Source organism: Moschus berezovskii, chromosome 17 (genome assembly GCF_049115385.1).
Source record: "Moschus berezovskii isolate FMDL1 chromosome 17, NW_MosBer_1.0, whole genome shotgun sequence".
In the NCBI taxonomy this organism is placed as follows: Eukaryota; Metazoa; Chordata; class Mammalia; order Artiodactyla; family Moschidae; genus Moschus; species Moschus berezovskii.
The window spans coordinates 4,880,187-4,897,027 of record NC_142476.1 but is presented as its reverse complement, the minus strand read 5'-3'; the positions used below and the strand labels follow the sequence as shown (position 1 = coordinate 4,897,027).

The 16,841-nt window shown below is 55.5% G+C and overlaps 1 protein-coding gene across 6 annotated transcripts in view; it reads left to right on the top strand.

Annotated features, from left to right (window-relative positions):
* The window catches only part of PIK3C2B (phosphatidylinositol-4-phosphate 3-kinase catalytic subunit type 2 beta), a 75,649-nt gene that overhangs the window by 29,363 nt on the left and 29,445 nt on the right, over nucleotides 1-16,841 (top strand). For all 6 annotated transcript variants that reach the window (XM_088845125.1, XM_088845124.1, XM_088845126.1 and 3 more), the window contains 10 exons: nucleotides 5,429-5,540; nucleotides 5,692-5,771; nucleotides 6,156-6,219; nucleotides 7,607-7,753; nucleotides 9,124-9,157; nucleotides 9,969-10,164; nucleotides 11,348-11,470; nucleotides 14,838-15,005; nucleotides 15,432-15,543; nucleotides 16,651-16,793. In XM_088845125.1, the coding sequence (XP_088701251.1) occupies nucleotides 5,429-5,540; nucleotides 5,692-5,771; nucleotides 6,156-6,219; nucleotides 7,607-7,753; nucleotides 9,124-9,157; nucleotides 9,969-10,164; nucleotides 11,348-11,470; nucleotides 14,838-15,005; nucleotides 15,432-15,543; nucleotides 16,651-16,793 (1,179 nt within the window). The remainder of the gene's footprint in view (nucleotides 1-5,428; nucleotides 5,541-5,691; nucleotides 5,772-6,155; nucleotides 6,220-7,606; nucleotides 7,754-9,123; nucleotides 9,158-9,968; nucleotides 10,165-11,347; nucleotides 11,471-14,837; nucleotides 15,006-15,431; nucleotides 15,544-16,650; nucleotides 16,794-16,841) is intronic.

Below are 16,841 nucleotides of genomic sequence, written 5' to 3'. Positions count from 1 at the left end.
CAGAGTGCCCCGTGGGACCAGGGGTAAGAACCACAGTTGCTCTCCTCCCCCTTCCTCTGCCAGTGAGCCCTTGCCCCGCTGGCATGTGGGGCTGGCTGTCCTCCCCACCAGAGCCGCGCCTTCAGCGCACGTCCGTTCGGCGCCCTCTGCAGTGAGCAGCCTCACTGGAAAGTCTGATGGGGACCAGTCTTCTTTCCACTGTGCCGGGCTCTGGGGGGCTGGGCTGGCGGAGCGGGGACTGTACCCCTCAGGTGGCACAGCTGTGTGGCGGGCTGCAGAATCAGCCAGAGGTCAGCGGATCAGGAAACAGAGAGATCTGTCTTCCCCCTCAAGCTTCAGCCGCCTGCTGCCCTCGTCCCTGGCCGCCTGGTGCAGCCGATGCTGGGAACAGGGAGAAGAGGCCCCCTCTCAGGGCTGAGGGGCGTGTGGGGAACACCGCCACTTGCTCCTTCCCTTCCATGCAGGTTGAGAGGCAAGGATGCCTGATCTGTGGCTAGAGCCGTTGTTGGCTGGCTTCTTAGGGGTATTGTGGGCCCTTCCTGGTCTCTGTGCCCTCAACAGGAAAACTGAGAAACAAAGAGGGCAGAGCCCTACGTGGCACAACTCCAGGGAGCACAGTGCAATGTGTACTTACTTTCCCCCAGAAGAATAAAAGGGGACCCAGACTCAAGGCCTCCTGGCAGAGAGCCCCTGCCCCTGTCAGAGGGAGCAGTGGGCAGCGTGGGCACCTGAGCACAGCGGTTTGGGGTCTGGCTGCCTCTTACGGGTTGTGAGACTCTGGCCCTCAGCTTCTTCTGTAAAATGCAGCAAGGGTTATAGATGAGAACGCCCCGATGAGCAATCCCTAAATATTCCCAGAGAAGGACCAGTCCAAAGAGAGGATCCAGGTCAGCTGGATATTGTCATTTCCTTTACGGCCCCTAGTCCTTCAGCCCCTGAGTCCAGAGGTGGCGGATAAGCGGTCAGGTGCTGATTTCTTGCCAAGATGGAAGGGGAGTGTCACAGGCGAGGTGGAGCAGGATGGTTGGTCCTAGGGTCAGGCCTGTCTCCCTCTACCTTGAATGCATGCAGAGGAAGGCCTTCCACGGAGAAAGTCAGGTGCGCTCCCTGGGGACTTGTGTCCATCGCTCTTGGCCCAGGAGCCCCCTTCTCCACCAGGGCTCTTCTCTTCCCTCTCGTGTAACAGAAAAACCCAGGCCCCTGAGCACCTGCCTTGAGTGGAGCTGGGAAGGCCCCTCCGGGGGCTCCAGAAAGCTGCTGGCTCCCAGGAGGCCCTGGGTTTCCTCCCCTGGCCTAGCAGAGGGGCTGACGCTGAGGGGGAGTGGCAGTCCAGGATGCAGGCTGCCCTGATAAGAACCTTGAGACAGTCCCAGGGGAGGGCTGGGTTTCCTGCCACTTCCCCCACCTCCGCCGCCTCTTCCTTCCTCTCCGGCCCTCCCGCCAGCCCCGCCCCACAGCCCAGCCTCTCCCACCCCCAGGTTTCGGCTGCCACTCGTCTCAGCAGGGGGGGCCCAGTCCAAAGGCTTGGCCCCTCTGGATGTGGAAAACCCATTTACATCCTAGTGGCCTGGGCTGGCTGTGGGCCTGGGCCCTCTGTCGGCTTCTTCTCAGAGCCCTCTGCATTGCTCTCCTCACTGTTTCTGGCCTAGACTCCCGGCTCTGCTGAGGAAGGAAGTCCCTTTCCGGCTTCTGTTCCCCAGCTGCTGGGACCTGGCCCAGGCCTGCCGAGCTGGCCTGTAGCGGGTACTCAGTCTGCCCTTCTCCCGGGCTTCCTTTCTGACCAAGGTTTGACTTGGGGCTGGATCACCGGGGGATCCCCTAGTGTGCCTTCTCTGGAACCTGGGGTGGGTAGGGGCACACACAAAAAAGATGTCCTTTTCATTATAGGGGACTGGAATGCAAAAGTAGGAAGTGAAGAAACACCTGGAGTAACAGGCAAGTTTGGCCTTGGAGCACGGAATGAAGCAGGGCAAAGGCTAATAGTGGTTTGCCAAGAGAACGCACTGGTCATAGCAAACACCCTCTTTCAACAACACAAGAGAAGACTCTACACATGGACATCACCAGATGGTCAACACCGAAGTCAGACTGATTATATTCTTTGCAGCCAAAGACGCAGAAGCTCTATACAGTCAGCAAAAACAAGACCAGGAGCTGACTGTGGCTCAGATCATGAACTCCTTATTGCCAAATTCAGACTTAAATTGAAGAAAGTAGGGAAAACCACTAGACCATTCAGGTATGACATAAATCAAATCCCTTATGATTATACAGTGGAAGTGAGAAATAGATTTAAGGGACTAGATCTGATAGATAGAGTGCCTGATGAACTCTGGATGGAGGTTCGTGACATTGTACAGGAGACAGGGACCAAGACCATCCCCATGGAAAAGAAATGCAAGAAAGCAAAATGGCTGTCTGAGGAGGCCTTACAATAGCTGTGAAAATAAGAGAAGCGAAAAGCAAAGGAAAAAAGGAAAGATACAAGCATCTGAATGCAGAGTTCCAAAGAATAGCAAGGAGAGATAAGAAAGCCTTCCTCAGCAATCAATGCAAAGAAATAGAGGAAAACAACAGAATGGGAAAGACTAGAGATCTCTTCAAGAAAATTAGAGATACCAAGGGGACACTTCATGCAAAGATGGGCTCGATAAAGGACAGAAACGGTATGGACCTAACAGAAGCAGAAGATATTAAGAAGAGGTGGCAAGAATACACAGAAGAACTGTACAAAAAAGATCTTCATGACCCAGATAATCATGATGGTGTGATCACTGACCTAGAGCCAGACATCCTGGAATGTGAAGTCAAGTGGGCCTTAGAAGGCTAGTGGAGGTGATGGAATTCCAGTTGAGCTATTTCAAATCATAAAAGATGATGCTGTGAAAGTGCACTCAATATGCCAGCAAATTTGGAAAACTCAACAGTGGCCACAGGACTGGAAAATGTCAGTTTTCATTCCAATCCCAAAGAAAGGCAATGCCAAAGAATGCTCAAACTACCACACAATTGCACTCATCTCACACACTAGCAAAATAATGCTCAAAATTCTCCAAGCCAGGCTTCAACAATACGTGAACCGTGAACTTGCGGTTGTTCAAGCTGGTTTTAGAAAAGGCAGAGGCACCAGAGATCAAATTGCCAACATCCGCTGGATCATCGAAAAAGCAAAAGAGTTCCAGAAAAACATCTATTTCTGCTTTATTGACTATGCCAAAGCCTTTGACTGTGTGGATCACAAGAAACTGGGGAACATTCTGAAAGAGATGGGAATCCCAGACCACCTGATCTGCCTCTGAGAAACCTGTATGCAGGTCAGGAAGCAACAGTTAGAACTGGACATGGAACAACAGACTGGTTCCAAATAGGAAAAGGAGTACGTCAAGGCTGTATATTGTCACCTTGCTTATTTAACTTATATGCAGAGTACATCATGAGGAACGCTGGGCTGGAAGAAGCACAAGCTGGAGTTAAGATTGCCGGGAGAAATATCGATAACCTCAGATATGCAGATGACACCACCCTTATGGCAGAAAGTGAAGAGGAACTCAAAAGCCTCTTGATGAAAGTGAAAGAGGAGAGTGAAAAAGTTGGCTTAAAGCTCAACATTCAGAAAACTAAGATCATGGCATCTGATCCCATCACTTCATGGGAAATAGATGGAGAAACAGTGGAAACAGTGTCAGACTTTATTTTTGGGGGCTCCAAAATCACTTCAGATTGTGATTGCAGCCAGGAAATTAAAAGACGCTTACTCCTTGGAAGGAAAGGAAAGTTATAACCAACCTAGAAAGCATATTAAAAAGCAGAGACATTACTTTGCCAACAAAGGTCCATCTAGTCAAGGCTATGATTTTCCAGTGGTCATGTATGGATGTGAGAGTTGGACTGTGAAGAAAGCTGAGCGCTGAAGAATTGATGCTTTTGAACTGTGGTGTTGGAGAAGACTCTTGAGAGTCCTTTGGACTGAAAGGAGATCCAACCAGTCCATCCTCAAGGAGATCAGTCCTGGGTGTTCATTGGAAGGACTGATGCTAAAGCTGAAGCTCCATTACTTTGGCCACCTGATGTGAAGAGCTGACTCATTGGAAAAGACCCTGATGCTGGGAGGGATTGGGGGCAGGAGGAGAAGGGGACGACAGAGAATGAGATGGCTGGATGGCATCACCAACTCAATGGACATGAATTTGAGTGAACTCTGGGAGTTGGTGATGGACAAGGAGGCCTGGCGTGCTGCGATTCATGGGGTTGCAAAGAGTCGGACACGACTGAGCGACTGAACTGAACTTGACTTGGGGTTGGATCACCGGGGGACCCCCTAGTGCGTCTTCTCTGGAACCTGGTGTGGGTAGGGGCACAGAGGTCTTTTGTGTTTCCCTCTGAGCAGGGGGAATGGCATGCAGGGTGTCTGTAGAGATAATATTGTTATTCACAGTCACACGACCCACAGAGGGAGGTGAGAAGCAAAACTTTTAATTGGTTGGGGATAATTCCTCCTGGAATCTTGGTCGGTTTGCTTGGTTGGCCTCAGCACCCCTGATGGTAATAATAAGGGGTGTGTGACTTAAGACCACAATGTGTGGGGACTTTAGACCACCTGTGCTCACACTGGCTTCTGATCTGTCCTGTATACCAAAGTTAGGCTTCCCTGGTGGCTTAGTTGGTATTGAATCTGCCTGCAATACAGGAGAGCCAGGTTCGATTCCTGGGTATGGACGATTCCCCTGGAGAAGGGAATGGTGATCCATTCTAGTATTCTTTCCTGGAGAATCCCACGGACAGAGGAACGTGGCAGGCTACAGTCCATGGGGTCGCAGAGTTGGACATGACTGGGCAACTAACAGACATACATACCAAAGCCAAGAGGAAAAGTGAAGTTGCTCAGTTGTGCCCAAATCTTTGCCAACCCATGGACTGTAGCCTACCAGGTTCCTCTGTCCAAGGGATTTTCCAGGCAAGAGTACTGGAGTGGGTTGCCATTTCCTTCTCCAGCGGAGCTTCCGAACTCAGGGATTGAACCCAGGTCTCCCGCATTGTAGGCAGATGCTTTACTGTCTGAGCTACCAGGGAGGATGGAGTTTAAATACTGCCCCTGAGAAATCTGTGTTCCCCACCCTCTCCAGAAGTTCCCACCCTTAGAGTTGAACCAGTGATAACGGTAATAAATACCTAGGAAATTTAGTGTTTGTACAGACCAAGGGTTAACAGTATTATGTGGCTTTTCTCTGGACAGACCTCTATTTCTTTCCCTGAGCTCTACCGTGACATTTCCCAGGAGCCAAGGTACAGGGTACAACACAGGTATACGGCCCCTCTACCCCCTCCCCTTCCTCCTGTTTCTCTTGCCCCTAGGCTAAGGTGTGCATGTCCCTTGAAAGTTCCACTGAGTCTCTAGGATGCTAACGGCCTTGTCCCCCTGTCCCTCCAGCAAGCACGCCCTGGGCAGCCACGAGTATATTCAGTACTGTCGGAAGTTTGACGTCGATATCCGGCTGCAGCTGATGGAGCAGAAGGCTGTGCGCAGTGACCTGGCCCGCACGGTTCGTGTGTGCCGGGGAGGTGGAGGGCTGCACAGGGGCAGTGAGGCAGTGGGCAGACGGTGACACGGAACACGCTGCGTGGGCCTGGGGCAGGAGCGTGGGGCTGCGGTAAAAGCAGCACCCTTCTCTGAACAGGGTGCTTCTCACACAGGTCAATGATGACCAGAGCCCCTCCACCTTGAACTACCTCGTCCACCTGCAAGAGAGGCCAGTCAAACAGACCATCAGCAGGTGAGAGTGGATACCGTCCTGGATGTGGGCCAAGCAGAAACTGCGAGGGGACCCTAGCAGGCACCCCTGTTTGCCTTTCTGCCGGTGCCCGGGCTTCTTGCAGGTATCGGGCATGGGGGTCCAGAGTCTCACAGGAGAAGATCCCCACTCCAGGGTGTGTGCCGTACCTTCCCTTAGTACTTCACCACGTTCTCCAAGCAAGAGGGGGCCCACAGAAGGGACTTCTGGCCTTCAGTCGGCATGGGTCAGATGGGAAGAGCTGAAACCCCCTTAAACCAGAGCCTGATTCCTGAGCTGAGGAGGAGGAGGGAGAAAGTGGGTCTTCCAGAACACTGGGTCTGTCCTGACTTCTCCCATGACGTTTCCCTGTCCCCAACTCCCCAGGCAGGCCCTGAGTCTTCTGTTCGACACTTACCACAATGAGGTGGATGCCTTCCTGTTGGCTGATGTGAGTACAAATTCTGGAGCTGGCCCAGCAGCCCCAAACTTCTTCTTTCCTCTCCCCCGTCCTCCCGGGATCAGCAAGCACTGAAGGGATCTGGAGTGGACCCTGAAATCTATTAGCAGAGCACTTTTCATTCCTCTAGCACATGGGCACACCAAGACTGCCAGCTGGCGGGTGGCTGGCGGGTGTGTTCAGAAGGGTTCTGCTCCTCTGTGGGAGCAGGTCAGGAGTCGTTCCCGGATCCTCTCTCTGGGGCATGGCATCTCCACAGCTAAGAGACATAGAGTTGCTGCCCCACTTCAGAACTCAAATGTCCTGTGAGCAAGGCCAGGAACCTCTGATGTGCTGAGTCAGGTGGCAAACCATCTGGAGCTGGAAGATCCCAAAGGCAGGGAAGGGCCAGGGCTTTCCCGACTCGGATTCACATGGAGCTTGAAGCCTCAAACCCATGGGATAGACATGTGCCCCACATGCTGTGAAGTTGAAGAAAATCAGATAGTGGTCTTCTAAAACAACCCCTGTCTCATTGGTTCTGTTTAAATGGTGGTCATCCTTTTGGGGGAGCTAGATATAGCTTTGTATCTAGCTCACCCCTCCACCGACTGCCAGACTCCCTGCTCTTGCGCAGCCTCTGCTTGGACCTTTACTGTGATGAGAGATGAGTTGTCTGAATGCCTTTTTTGTACTAATCTGGCCCTGTGTTAGTGGCCGCTGTGGGTGGAGAAGCATAAGAATTGTGTCAGGCTTCCAGGAGCCTGTGTTCCTGCCAGAAAAATGAAATCATAAAGTTATTAGTAGACAGAACAGGTTGGTGTTGGGTAATCAAGGGCTCTTGGAAAGTGATGTAGAGGGGGCACTGCTAGGGGAGGCTCTGGGAAGGAAGTGAGAATTAGCTAGTCTGTGATCTGCATTTACTTAGGTAGTCAGGGCAGGGAAGATGAAGAGATTCCAGATTAGAAAACCGCTGGAGCCATGATGCAGGGCATGGCTTGGCTGTGGGGCTGAGATGAGACCTCTGGGACAGGCTCGACACTAGTGAGAGACATAAAGCTGCGTGCACAAATGAGCCCTCAATGCATTTGGTCCCCTTGCTCTTCATTCTCTGTGGACTGATTTTATTAAAACTGCACATCACCCAGTGAGACCCCACATGTGTTTGTGTAGTATAAACAGACGAGCAGACAGAGGGAGGCTGGAGATAAGATGAGGTTGGGTGAGGATGGCTGAAAGCATTGGGGAACGTGAACACGGCTCCTTTAATTCATCAGGAGCTGTGCGATATTCGCTAATGCTGGGTGTTTGAAAATAAAGCATAGGTCCTACAGGTTACCCTCCCAACCTGTTGCCCTTCAGCACTTGCCTGCCGGCCTTACTGTGCTGCCTCCTGCAGGGGGACTTCCCACTGAAGGCCGACAGGGTGGTCCAGTCTGTCAAGGCCATCTGCAACGCCCTAGCCGCCGTGGAGACCCCTGAGATCACCAGCGCTCTCAACCAGCTGCCCCCCTGCCCTTCCCGAATGAAACCTAAAATCCAGAAGGTAATGGGGCGCAGAGTGCTAGCATGGGGAAGAAGGAGGGGAGTAGCCCCGGGAACCAGGTGGCGGGGTGTTCACTTACTGGAGGGCTCCTCCCTCCACCTGCATCTTTCATGTCTGAGCACTCGGTCACAAAGTTCCTGGGAAATGGAGGCCAAGCGTGTCGCCTCTCCCTGAGTCTGAGCATGGCCATGGCCTGCCGCCAGGACTGAGGCCAGGAGGGTAGGCAAAGGCTGCTCACAGTCACTGAGGCATTGCCTGGTGGTTCACATACCCACTGGGGTGCAAGACCAGAATCTCCCCGAGCCAGGGAGTAGAGGTGCCATGGCGGGGGCTGTGTGCTGTGCAGACAGGGCGAGCCGCACGTCAGGCGCTGCAAGCTAAACGCGAGTGGCCCGAGGGCTGCACGGGCTCGTCTGGGTGGACACAGTGGCTGCATCCTGGCTCGTCTGGGTGGACGGGAGGGCTGCACGGGCTCGTCTGGGTGGACACAGTGGCTGCACCCTGGCTCGTCTGGGTGGACGGGAGGGCTGTACCCTGGCTCGTCTGGGTGGACGGGAGGGCTGTACCCTGGCTCGTCTGGGTGGACGGGAGGACTGTATCCTGACTCGTCTGGGTGGACGGGAGGACTGTACCCTGGCTCGTCTGGGTGGACGGGAGGGCTGTACCCTGGCTCGTCTGGGTGAACGCGACGGCTGTACCCTGGCTCGTCTGGGTGGACGGGAGGGCTGTACCCTGGCTCGTCTGGGTGGATGGGAGGGCTGTATCCTGGCTCGTCTGGGTGGACGGGAGGACTGTATCCTGACTCGTCTGGGTGGACGGGAGGACTGTATCCTGGCTCGTCTGGGTGGACGGGAGGGCTGCATCCTGACTCTTCTGGGTGGACGGGAGGACTGTACCCTGGCTCGTCTGGGTGGACGGGAGGACTGTATCCTGGCTCGTCTGGGTGGACGGGAGGGTTGCATCCTGACTCGTCTGGGTGGACGGGAGGACTGTACCCTGGCTCGTCTGGGTGGACGGGAGGACTGTATCCTGGCTCGTCTGGGTGGACGGGAGGGTTGCATCCTGACTCGTCTGGGTGGACGGGAGGACTGTATCCTGGCTCATCTGGGTGGACGGGAGGACTGTATCCTGGCTCATCTGGGTGGACGGGAGGACTGTATCCTGGCTCATCTGGGTGGACACGAGGACTGTATCCTGACTCTGGATCACTGTCACATGGATCTGGTACAGACTGTCACTCTATCCTCCCTGGGGAACCTCTGCTCCTTGAATTTCGGTCCAGTCTGGTCCAGGTGAGGGCGGCTGTGAAAAGCTATGACAGAAAGGACTGTGGCCCTGAAGCTCCCCTTCCCCTTCTTTCTCCCCAACAGGATCCCACCGTCTTGGCCATTAGGGAAAACCGAGGTAAGGGGGCCACTCTCTTCATGTGGGAGGGGCAGGTGAAAACCCGCAGGCTCTGCCCAGATTGCTTTTTCTCCCCAGCTCCCTTGATTTATGGGTCCAGGTCTGCCTGTGTGTGTGTGTTTTCCTATATGAGGCGTGGACACAGCTGGAGAGCACATTTCTTTCCACAAGATGTTTTCGCATTATTTTTCCAAGTTATTCCTATGGTGTCCCTGGGAGATGGAGATGAGTTGGTGTATAAGTGTGGGGGTGGGCGTGGTGCCCCGGCTTCCAAATAGGAAAACTTTCACTTGAGTAGGTTGTAAGCTCATAACCCCTGTGTTTCCAACTTAGCAGGGGCCTGGGGAGACAGTGATAAAGAAAATTTCCCTAGGATTCCCTCTTAAGTCTTTCAAGCAGGATGTTGCCCGTATCCTAGAAATCTTGCTCATATCTCCAGGATTTTTGGTCAGTGATTCCCAATCTTTCAGATTTTGTGGACCAAAAAGCATTATTTTGGTGACCGACATACAATTTCTGGTCTTATTTTGCTAAGCAGTGACTTCCAAGTAACTGATAACTCTTATTCCTACTAGTTCCTAAAAGAAAGGACGTTTAACACAAAATAAGTAGCAGTACATATAAATAAGAATGGTGTTTAAAACTGAGCATCTTTCATTTTATGAGCAGCATATGCCACGGTCCTGCTTTCCGCATTTCAGCACAGATGAGTGACTGGCAGCTGGGGACAGCGGTCCCATGCAGTGCCTTGCCCGCGCCACGAGGCTCACTGACCCTCAGTGCTCTTCCTCCTTCCCCCTTCCTTAAACAGAGAAGGTTGTGGAAGCCCTGACGGCTGCCATCTTGGACCTGGTGGAGCTGTACTGCAACACGTTCAATGCAGACTTCCAGACCGCGGTGCCTGGGAGCCGCAAGCATGCTCTGGTTCAGGAGGCCTGCCATCTCTCTGGGCCGCTGGCCTTCACGGTCTATGCCACCCACCGCATCCCGATCATCTGGGCTACCAGGTGAGCGTGGGCTGCTGGCCCGGGACTCGGCAGCGAGCCGAGTGTCACTTCAGATGCCTTTCTGTCTGCGTGGGACTCCACGGCCCTAAATTCAGGATCTGTGGCACGGTGGTGCCCCACGCGCCCACTGAGCGGGACACAGAAGAGGGCCACGCAGGGGGGAAGGGGCAGCGGCGGCCGGGGCTGGCGTTCCTGCTCAGTGCTGGCTGCAGAGGCATCCCTTCCCCTCCCACCCAGGGCCGACGGGGGACACGCTGGCGGTGACAGATGGCCGCTTCCCAGCTTCCCAGGCTGAGAGCACCCTCCTGCCGTGACCGCGCTCCCCCCGTGCACAGTGGGCAGGGCGGGGGCGCGGCCGACCCTTTGTCTGGAGTCCCCCAGGCCCGTGGGGGCGGGTGGGGGACGTTAGCTGGTCCTCAGGTCCCCCCGGCCCCCTTGGCCCAAGGGGATCAGGCCTGTGGCCCCCCCACCCCGCCCTCCTCCTGGACCCCCGCCCCCTTCCCCGCTCTCTTTGTTCCCTGCTTAATGTATTCCTCTGGGCGACTGGCAGAGAACAAAGGGCGACTCTGGGAGCCCGGGCCTTCACTGCCCTCCGCTGTCAGGCACCTGTTGGCGCAGGGACCCCCCTGTGTCGGTATTCACATCCGCATCTGTCGTGCTCTCCTCCCACGCTCCCCTCCCCATGCACGCGCTCCGGCACAGATGCACACACGGGACGGGGCTGGCGCTGGCCCTGGGCAGGGGCTGCGGGCTGCATCCAGTAACAGGCAGAGACCAGGGCTCCCGGGGCTGGCCCTGGCCCTGGGCAGGGGCTGCGACAAGTAAGGAGCAGAGACCAGGGCTCCCGGGGCTGGCGCTGGCCCTGGGCAGGGGCTGCGTCCAGTAAGGGGCAGAGACCAGGGCTCCCGGGGCTGGCCCTGGCCCTGGGCAGGGGCTGCGTCCAGTAAGGGGCAGAGACCAGGGCTCCACGTGCAGTCTCACAGCTGGCAGGGGCACCCAGGCTGAGCTGCTTTTCCCGGAGCCCGCGTCCCCAGATGCTACCTGACTGTCCTGACCCTTGACCGCATGTTCCAGTCCCGCAGACCGAGAGGAGTGTAACCGGGAGAAATGGAGCTTGGCGTGGTTCAGTGCCAAGATACCGTCTGGGAGCCGAGGGTCCTGACTTGCCTCCTTTCCCTTGTAGCTATGAAGAGTTCTACCTCTCCTGCTCCCTCAGCCATGGCGGCAAGGAGCTGTGCGGGCCCCTGCAGACCCGACGGGTCCACTTCTCCAAGCACCTCTTCCACCTCGTCATCTGGGACCAGCAGTAAGCGCCCCCACCCACCCACCCCACCCCCGCCATCGTCAACCTCCCCTCAAGGCTCCAGGGCCCACCGCAGACCCTCTCAGCCTCTGAAGACCCAGGTTAAACAGGGCTCTCTCACTGACTAACCAGGAGAGCCTCCACTTCCAGAACTCTTAAATGAGGACGGGTGTGATTTCTGCCTTTGCAGTGGTTATGAGTCTCCAATGAGAAGTGACCATGAAAGCGTGTTGTAAACCATGAAGGACCATATAAACATTAGTCTTAATAATAATTCATCATTTTAATCTTGTCTCCCTTAAAAGGTTTAACTAGTCTGATAGATTCTCATCTTCTCCCTTGTTCCTAAGTTTCCTGTAGAAGAGGGAGACAGGACTGTGTGCTTTCTCCCTTACATATCAGGGGGAAAGGCCTGCTGTGGGGAAGAAGAATGGGCGTGGAGCCGTAGGAGTGAACCTCTGTTTCTAGCTCTGCCTGTAGTCCTAGATTCTCTGAGGCCTGTTTCTCAACCTGTGAAGTGGGGACGTTTGTTTAACTCAGAGGCAGTTGTGGCACTGAAATGAGATAGGTTACAGATATAAACATGAAACCACAAGCACAGGATAGTAACACCGTGCTATTAACAGTAATTTGCTGTCAGGAAGGTAGGCATCAGCCAAGCAAAACAGGAAGGAAATGGAGGTGAGGGTGCCTTGATGGTGACATCGCAGAACGTTGTGTGCGTTGTGCATTTTCTGTGCTGTGCTCCATCCACTCAGGGAGTTTGGTTGCTCCCCCAAGCTTCACTTTCCCAGATTGACTTATCTCTGAGTCATCATGTACAAAGCAGAAGATGTAAGAGATTGAGAAGGGTACTCGGTGCGGCCGCGGGGTGTGGAAATAGGTGCACGGAGCGCCTGGAGGTCTGGGAGAGGTGGGCCATTTATGGGTGGCTGAAGGGGGATGAGCAGTACGGAAGGCAGCCCCTGTCTCCTGTCGTCACACTTTTACTGTTCTTAGAGCAATAAAGGCGTAAATACAGTTCTCTGATTAAGCAACCACCAAGGCAGAAGAGTCTCTTTGGAGGCAGAGGATGGCTGCATTAAAAGGCTCCTGAATTCCATCATCCCCTTGGGACTCTCTGACTCACTTACTGCTGCTAAGGGAGGGGTGCGTTACACTGGTCTGGCCCAGGCAGACCCCACAGTGAGCCGTTGCCCACGGAGTGTCAGAGGCATGGAAGCAGCCCAGCATGTCCTGCCCTGGGCTGCGTGCCCTGTGGTCTCATCCCGCTCCCTGAGTCTCTGCCTCAGACCCCACGGGGCTGGTCTCCTGCCTAGAGCCTCTTGGAAGGGGTCGTCTCGGCGCTGCCCCTCCAGGTCGCCCTCAGGCACCTGCCTGATCAAGACCAAGGCACGTGGGAGGGCGTGCTACAGTGTGGGGTTCAGAGCACTGGCTTGGGGTGCCACCATCCTCTGCTCCCTGCAGGTGCCACCTTGGGCAGGTCGTTGAGTCCAGAATGGATGGTGATACGGCCTACCCTGTAGGGTTGTTTGAGAGCAGTCGAGACATTACAAGTAAAGTGCTTGGCACGATACCTAGTGCCCGATAAAGGTTTTCTTCTTTATCATCTTTGTCGTGTTTTGAGCTGGGGGAGCCCTCTCAGTTCCGGCTTCTCTGTTCCGAGTGACTGACGCGGTGACTGACACATGAAGATGTTTGTGTGTGAAAGGACTAAATGTGTCACTCAGCTCCAGTGCAGTAACCACAGTGTCACACAGAAAGAAGCACACAGTATACACACATGTCACACATGGGAAGCTCTGTTCCCCTGTTCACTGATAAGGAAACTGAGGCGCAGAGGTGTGACTAGCTGGCCCAGGTTGGGAGATGCAGAACCAGGACTGGAAGGGCACATCCCGGGACCCTGCTGGCAGGAGCTGGCCCCTGTGCCATACTGTTGAGGGATAGGTTGCACAAGGGAGGAGGCCCAAGGCTGCAGCTCACCTACGGGTTGTCCTGACTGACCCCAGGTGACAGTCCATGCGGAGATTTCAGAATACCGGATATACCCCAGGGGCGAGGAGAAGGGGGCCTTGGCTGGGGCCCGACTTGGTGGTTTTGGTTCAGAAAGTTTCCGCACTCTGCTTTTCCTCTGGGTGCCCAGCTGGAAGCCTCTTCTTGGGTGAAAAGAAAGGATCGGGACTAGCTCCGTTTCCTCTCTGCTGTGGGACCAGCTGGTCCTCTCCCCCACCGTAGTGTGGGGATCAGCTAACTCTCAAAATAGGCTCAGCAGCCTGGCTCTGCCCCTGGCCTGGCATGCGTGCTGGCTCCTGGAGGGGTCCTAATTATAGCCGAGGGCCCCTGGGGTAGGGACGGGGCAGGGCCCTGCGGTCTCTGGCAGGGAGGCGGGAGTGCTCCGCTTAAGTGGAGGTTCCCCCAGGAGTGAGGGGCACGGTGGGGGGAGCTGCTGGTCATGAAGCTGCTCACCGTGGGGGTGGCCGCCCTGCTTCTCTGCCCTCGGGCGTAGAGGCTGCTGGGCCCGGGGCTGGCCAGAATGGTGTGACAGTATGGACTCTGGCCCCGGGACAGCTTCCCGGAAAGGTAATGTGGGTCCTCCCTCTTCCCACAGCACCCCTCCCCTTCCCCCTCACCCCACCCCAGGGCCTTCTCCTGAACTTGGAGGGTGCAGCTGGGTGTGGTGCGACTCAGACGGGGGGCAGGCCAGACGGGGAGCAGGCGGAGACCATCTGGGCCCCACCAGGGCTTCTGTGCCTGACTTCTTCGGACCCTGCCAGTTTGCTTTCTCACTGCCCAGGGGCAGGGAGGAGCCCCTTCTTTTTATCCCTTTGGTTTTCAAAATGTTGGAGTGAGAACAAACTATTTGTGCCTGGTGGGTTAGGAGCAGAGGGCACTGGAGGAGGGCTGTGTGGTGGGGGGCGGGGGGGTCAGCGGGAGGAAGAGATCCTGCTGCTGCTTCCTGGTGGCGGGGATTGTTCAGTGGAAAAGGACTGTCAGCAAGTGGGTTCTTGGGGACCCTCTGCAGAAATCCTGAAACTTGGGAAGGTGTGGCGGACAGTTTGGGTCATGTCGTCACCTGAACTCTAGGTGGCTCTGGCTAAGTGAGTTCTGTCTGGTCACACTGAGGAGCCTCAGAGTCAGAGGATGTTTGCCTGACTCTCCCCAGGGGCTGCAGAAACTCTGGACTGTGATCCCGAGGGCCTCGAGGGAAGTTTTGCCTGCAGTCTGGGGTCTGTCCTGGTTCTGCAGGAAGGCTTCCCTGGGGAGCACGTGGGAGGCGGAGCCCTCAGCCTCAGCCTGCTGTCCTGGCCGCCTGGCACTGGAGGCCACAGGGGTGGCACTGGCTGATCTGGTTTCCTGTCCTCCCTAGGATCTGCTTCCCTGTGCAGGTGAACCGGCTGCCTCGGGAGACCCTGCTGTGTGCCACTCTCTACGCACTGCCCGTGCCCCCGCCTGGGAGCTCCTCGGAGGCCAACAAGCAGCGGCGGGTGCCTGAAGCCCTGGGCTGGGTCACTGCTCCACTCTTCAACTTCAGGCAGTATGTGGGCCCAGGGCACCAGCTTGGCCTTGGGTGGAGGAGGGTCTAGGCAGAGTTGTGACCAAGGAAGCTATTGGGCAGGACTCGTGGCCCAGGACTGGTGGGAAGGGGCAGGGAAATGCTTGCTCAGGTAATGCCATCTGGTCTTATCATTGGAAGGACCTCAGAGGTCCTCCAGTCCCCCTCTTTAGCTCATGAAGGTGTCCACCCCAGATGTGGTGAGCTTAGAAAGGTTTCCTGGAGGGTGTAGGATTTTTTTTAGGGCTTGAAAGAAGGAGAAGGCATTGGTTTGGGGGGATAATGAGAGAGAAGAGTTGGGCAGTGGATTCAAGCAAAAAAGGCAGATTTTTGGATGGGGAAGCAAGAGGAAATCCATGTGCTTAGCCACTGAATTTGTTGGCTCATCCCCTCTTCCATCCGCCTTAGAGTCCTGACCTGTGGCCGGAAGCTTCTAGGCTTATGGCCAGCAACACAGGAAAGTCCCAGTGCCCGCTGGAGTGCACCTAATTTCCATCAGCCAGATAGTGTGATCCTGCAGGTGAGAGCCCAGCCTGTCCCTCCCACCCTCAGGCCCCTCCAGAGGCAGCTCCAAGCCTCCCCCAGAGGTCTGGGCCAGGGCGGTGGTAAAGCTTGCGGAGCTGGGGCGTGGGGTGGTGTGGCGGAGGCCGCCAGGTGTGTGAGGCTGGAGCTGAGCGGGAGGGCTGTCTCTGTGGAGTCCGTGTCCTGTCTTCTGGAGGTCAACTGATTTCAGGGAGCCCGAGGCGGGATTTGAGGCCCTTGCCAAGCGGGGCTCAGCTCCTCAGAGCCCTTATGATGAGCTACGATATTAGTAGGCTGAGCCATCCCCTCTTGGTGCGGGCGGGGAAGCCCTCGCACAGCCACTCAGTGTTCTAGTGGGGGCCCATTCTCTGGACAAGGGAGGAGTCGGTCAGGTCCAAGGTCTAGTTACCACTCTCCGGCTCCATTGTGGTCATGAGATGCTTTGGTGTGGAATATGGAATATCAAAGTGGATACAGAACGAAAGCTTCAAGGGGCAGGCATTTTTATCTGTCATATTTACTACTCTGTACCCAGGGCCTAATGCTTGGCGTATATTAGGTTTCAATAAGCATTTCTTGAATGAAAGAATGTGGAACTCCCTTTGAGGACGGTCTCCCTGAGGACGGTCTCCCTGAGCTCTGACACCCATTATAGGAGGATGAACATGGCAGCATAGAGCAAGGGGACGCAGCATTGCGGGCCTCAGAGTTGGCAGGGCCCTCGCCTCGCATGTGGTCCCAGCTTCCATCAGGCGGTACCCTCCAAGACTGAAGGCTTCCCAGCCTCGGCCTAATCACACATCTGTTCGGAGCTCTGGCCTGGGACCAGTCCCCTCAGCTAGATGCATCTCAGCCCAGCCTCTTCCTCACTTGACCATTTTTTTTTCCGTCTCTTTGTTTCCTTCTCATTTTTTTGCTGGAGGTTATAGCTGGAAGGGACTGTAGTGATCACCGGGTCCAACAAGGTTATTTTACAGACAGTCTGTGGGGAGGGAGGGAGGCAGGCAGGAATGCTGGCAGGTAAGAGCGAGTTGAAGCCCCTGATTGGCGGCAGCCCCATCTGGTTGCCGTTCTCTCTCCTCACTTTCCGGATGTCATCTCGCAGATTGACTTTCCCACCTCGGCCTTTGACATCAAGTTCACAAGCCCTGCTGGAGACAAGTTCAGCCCCCGCTATGAGTTTGGCAGCCTCCGGGAGGAAGACCAACATGTGCTTAAAAACATCATGCAGAAGGAGTCCCTGCACTGGTGAGGCGCACGGCATGCCCCATGTGTGACTCAGGCCTCCAGTGAATT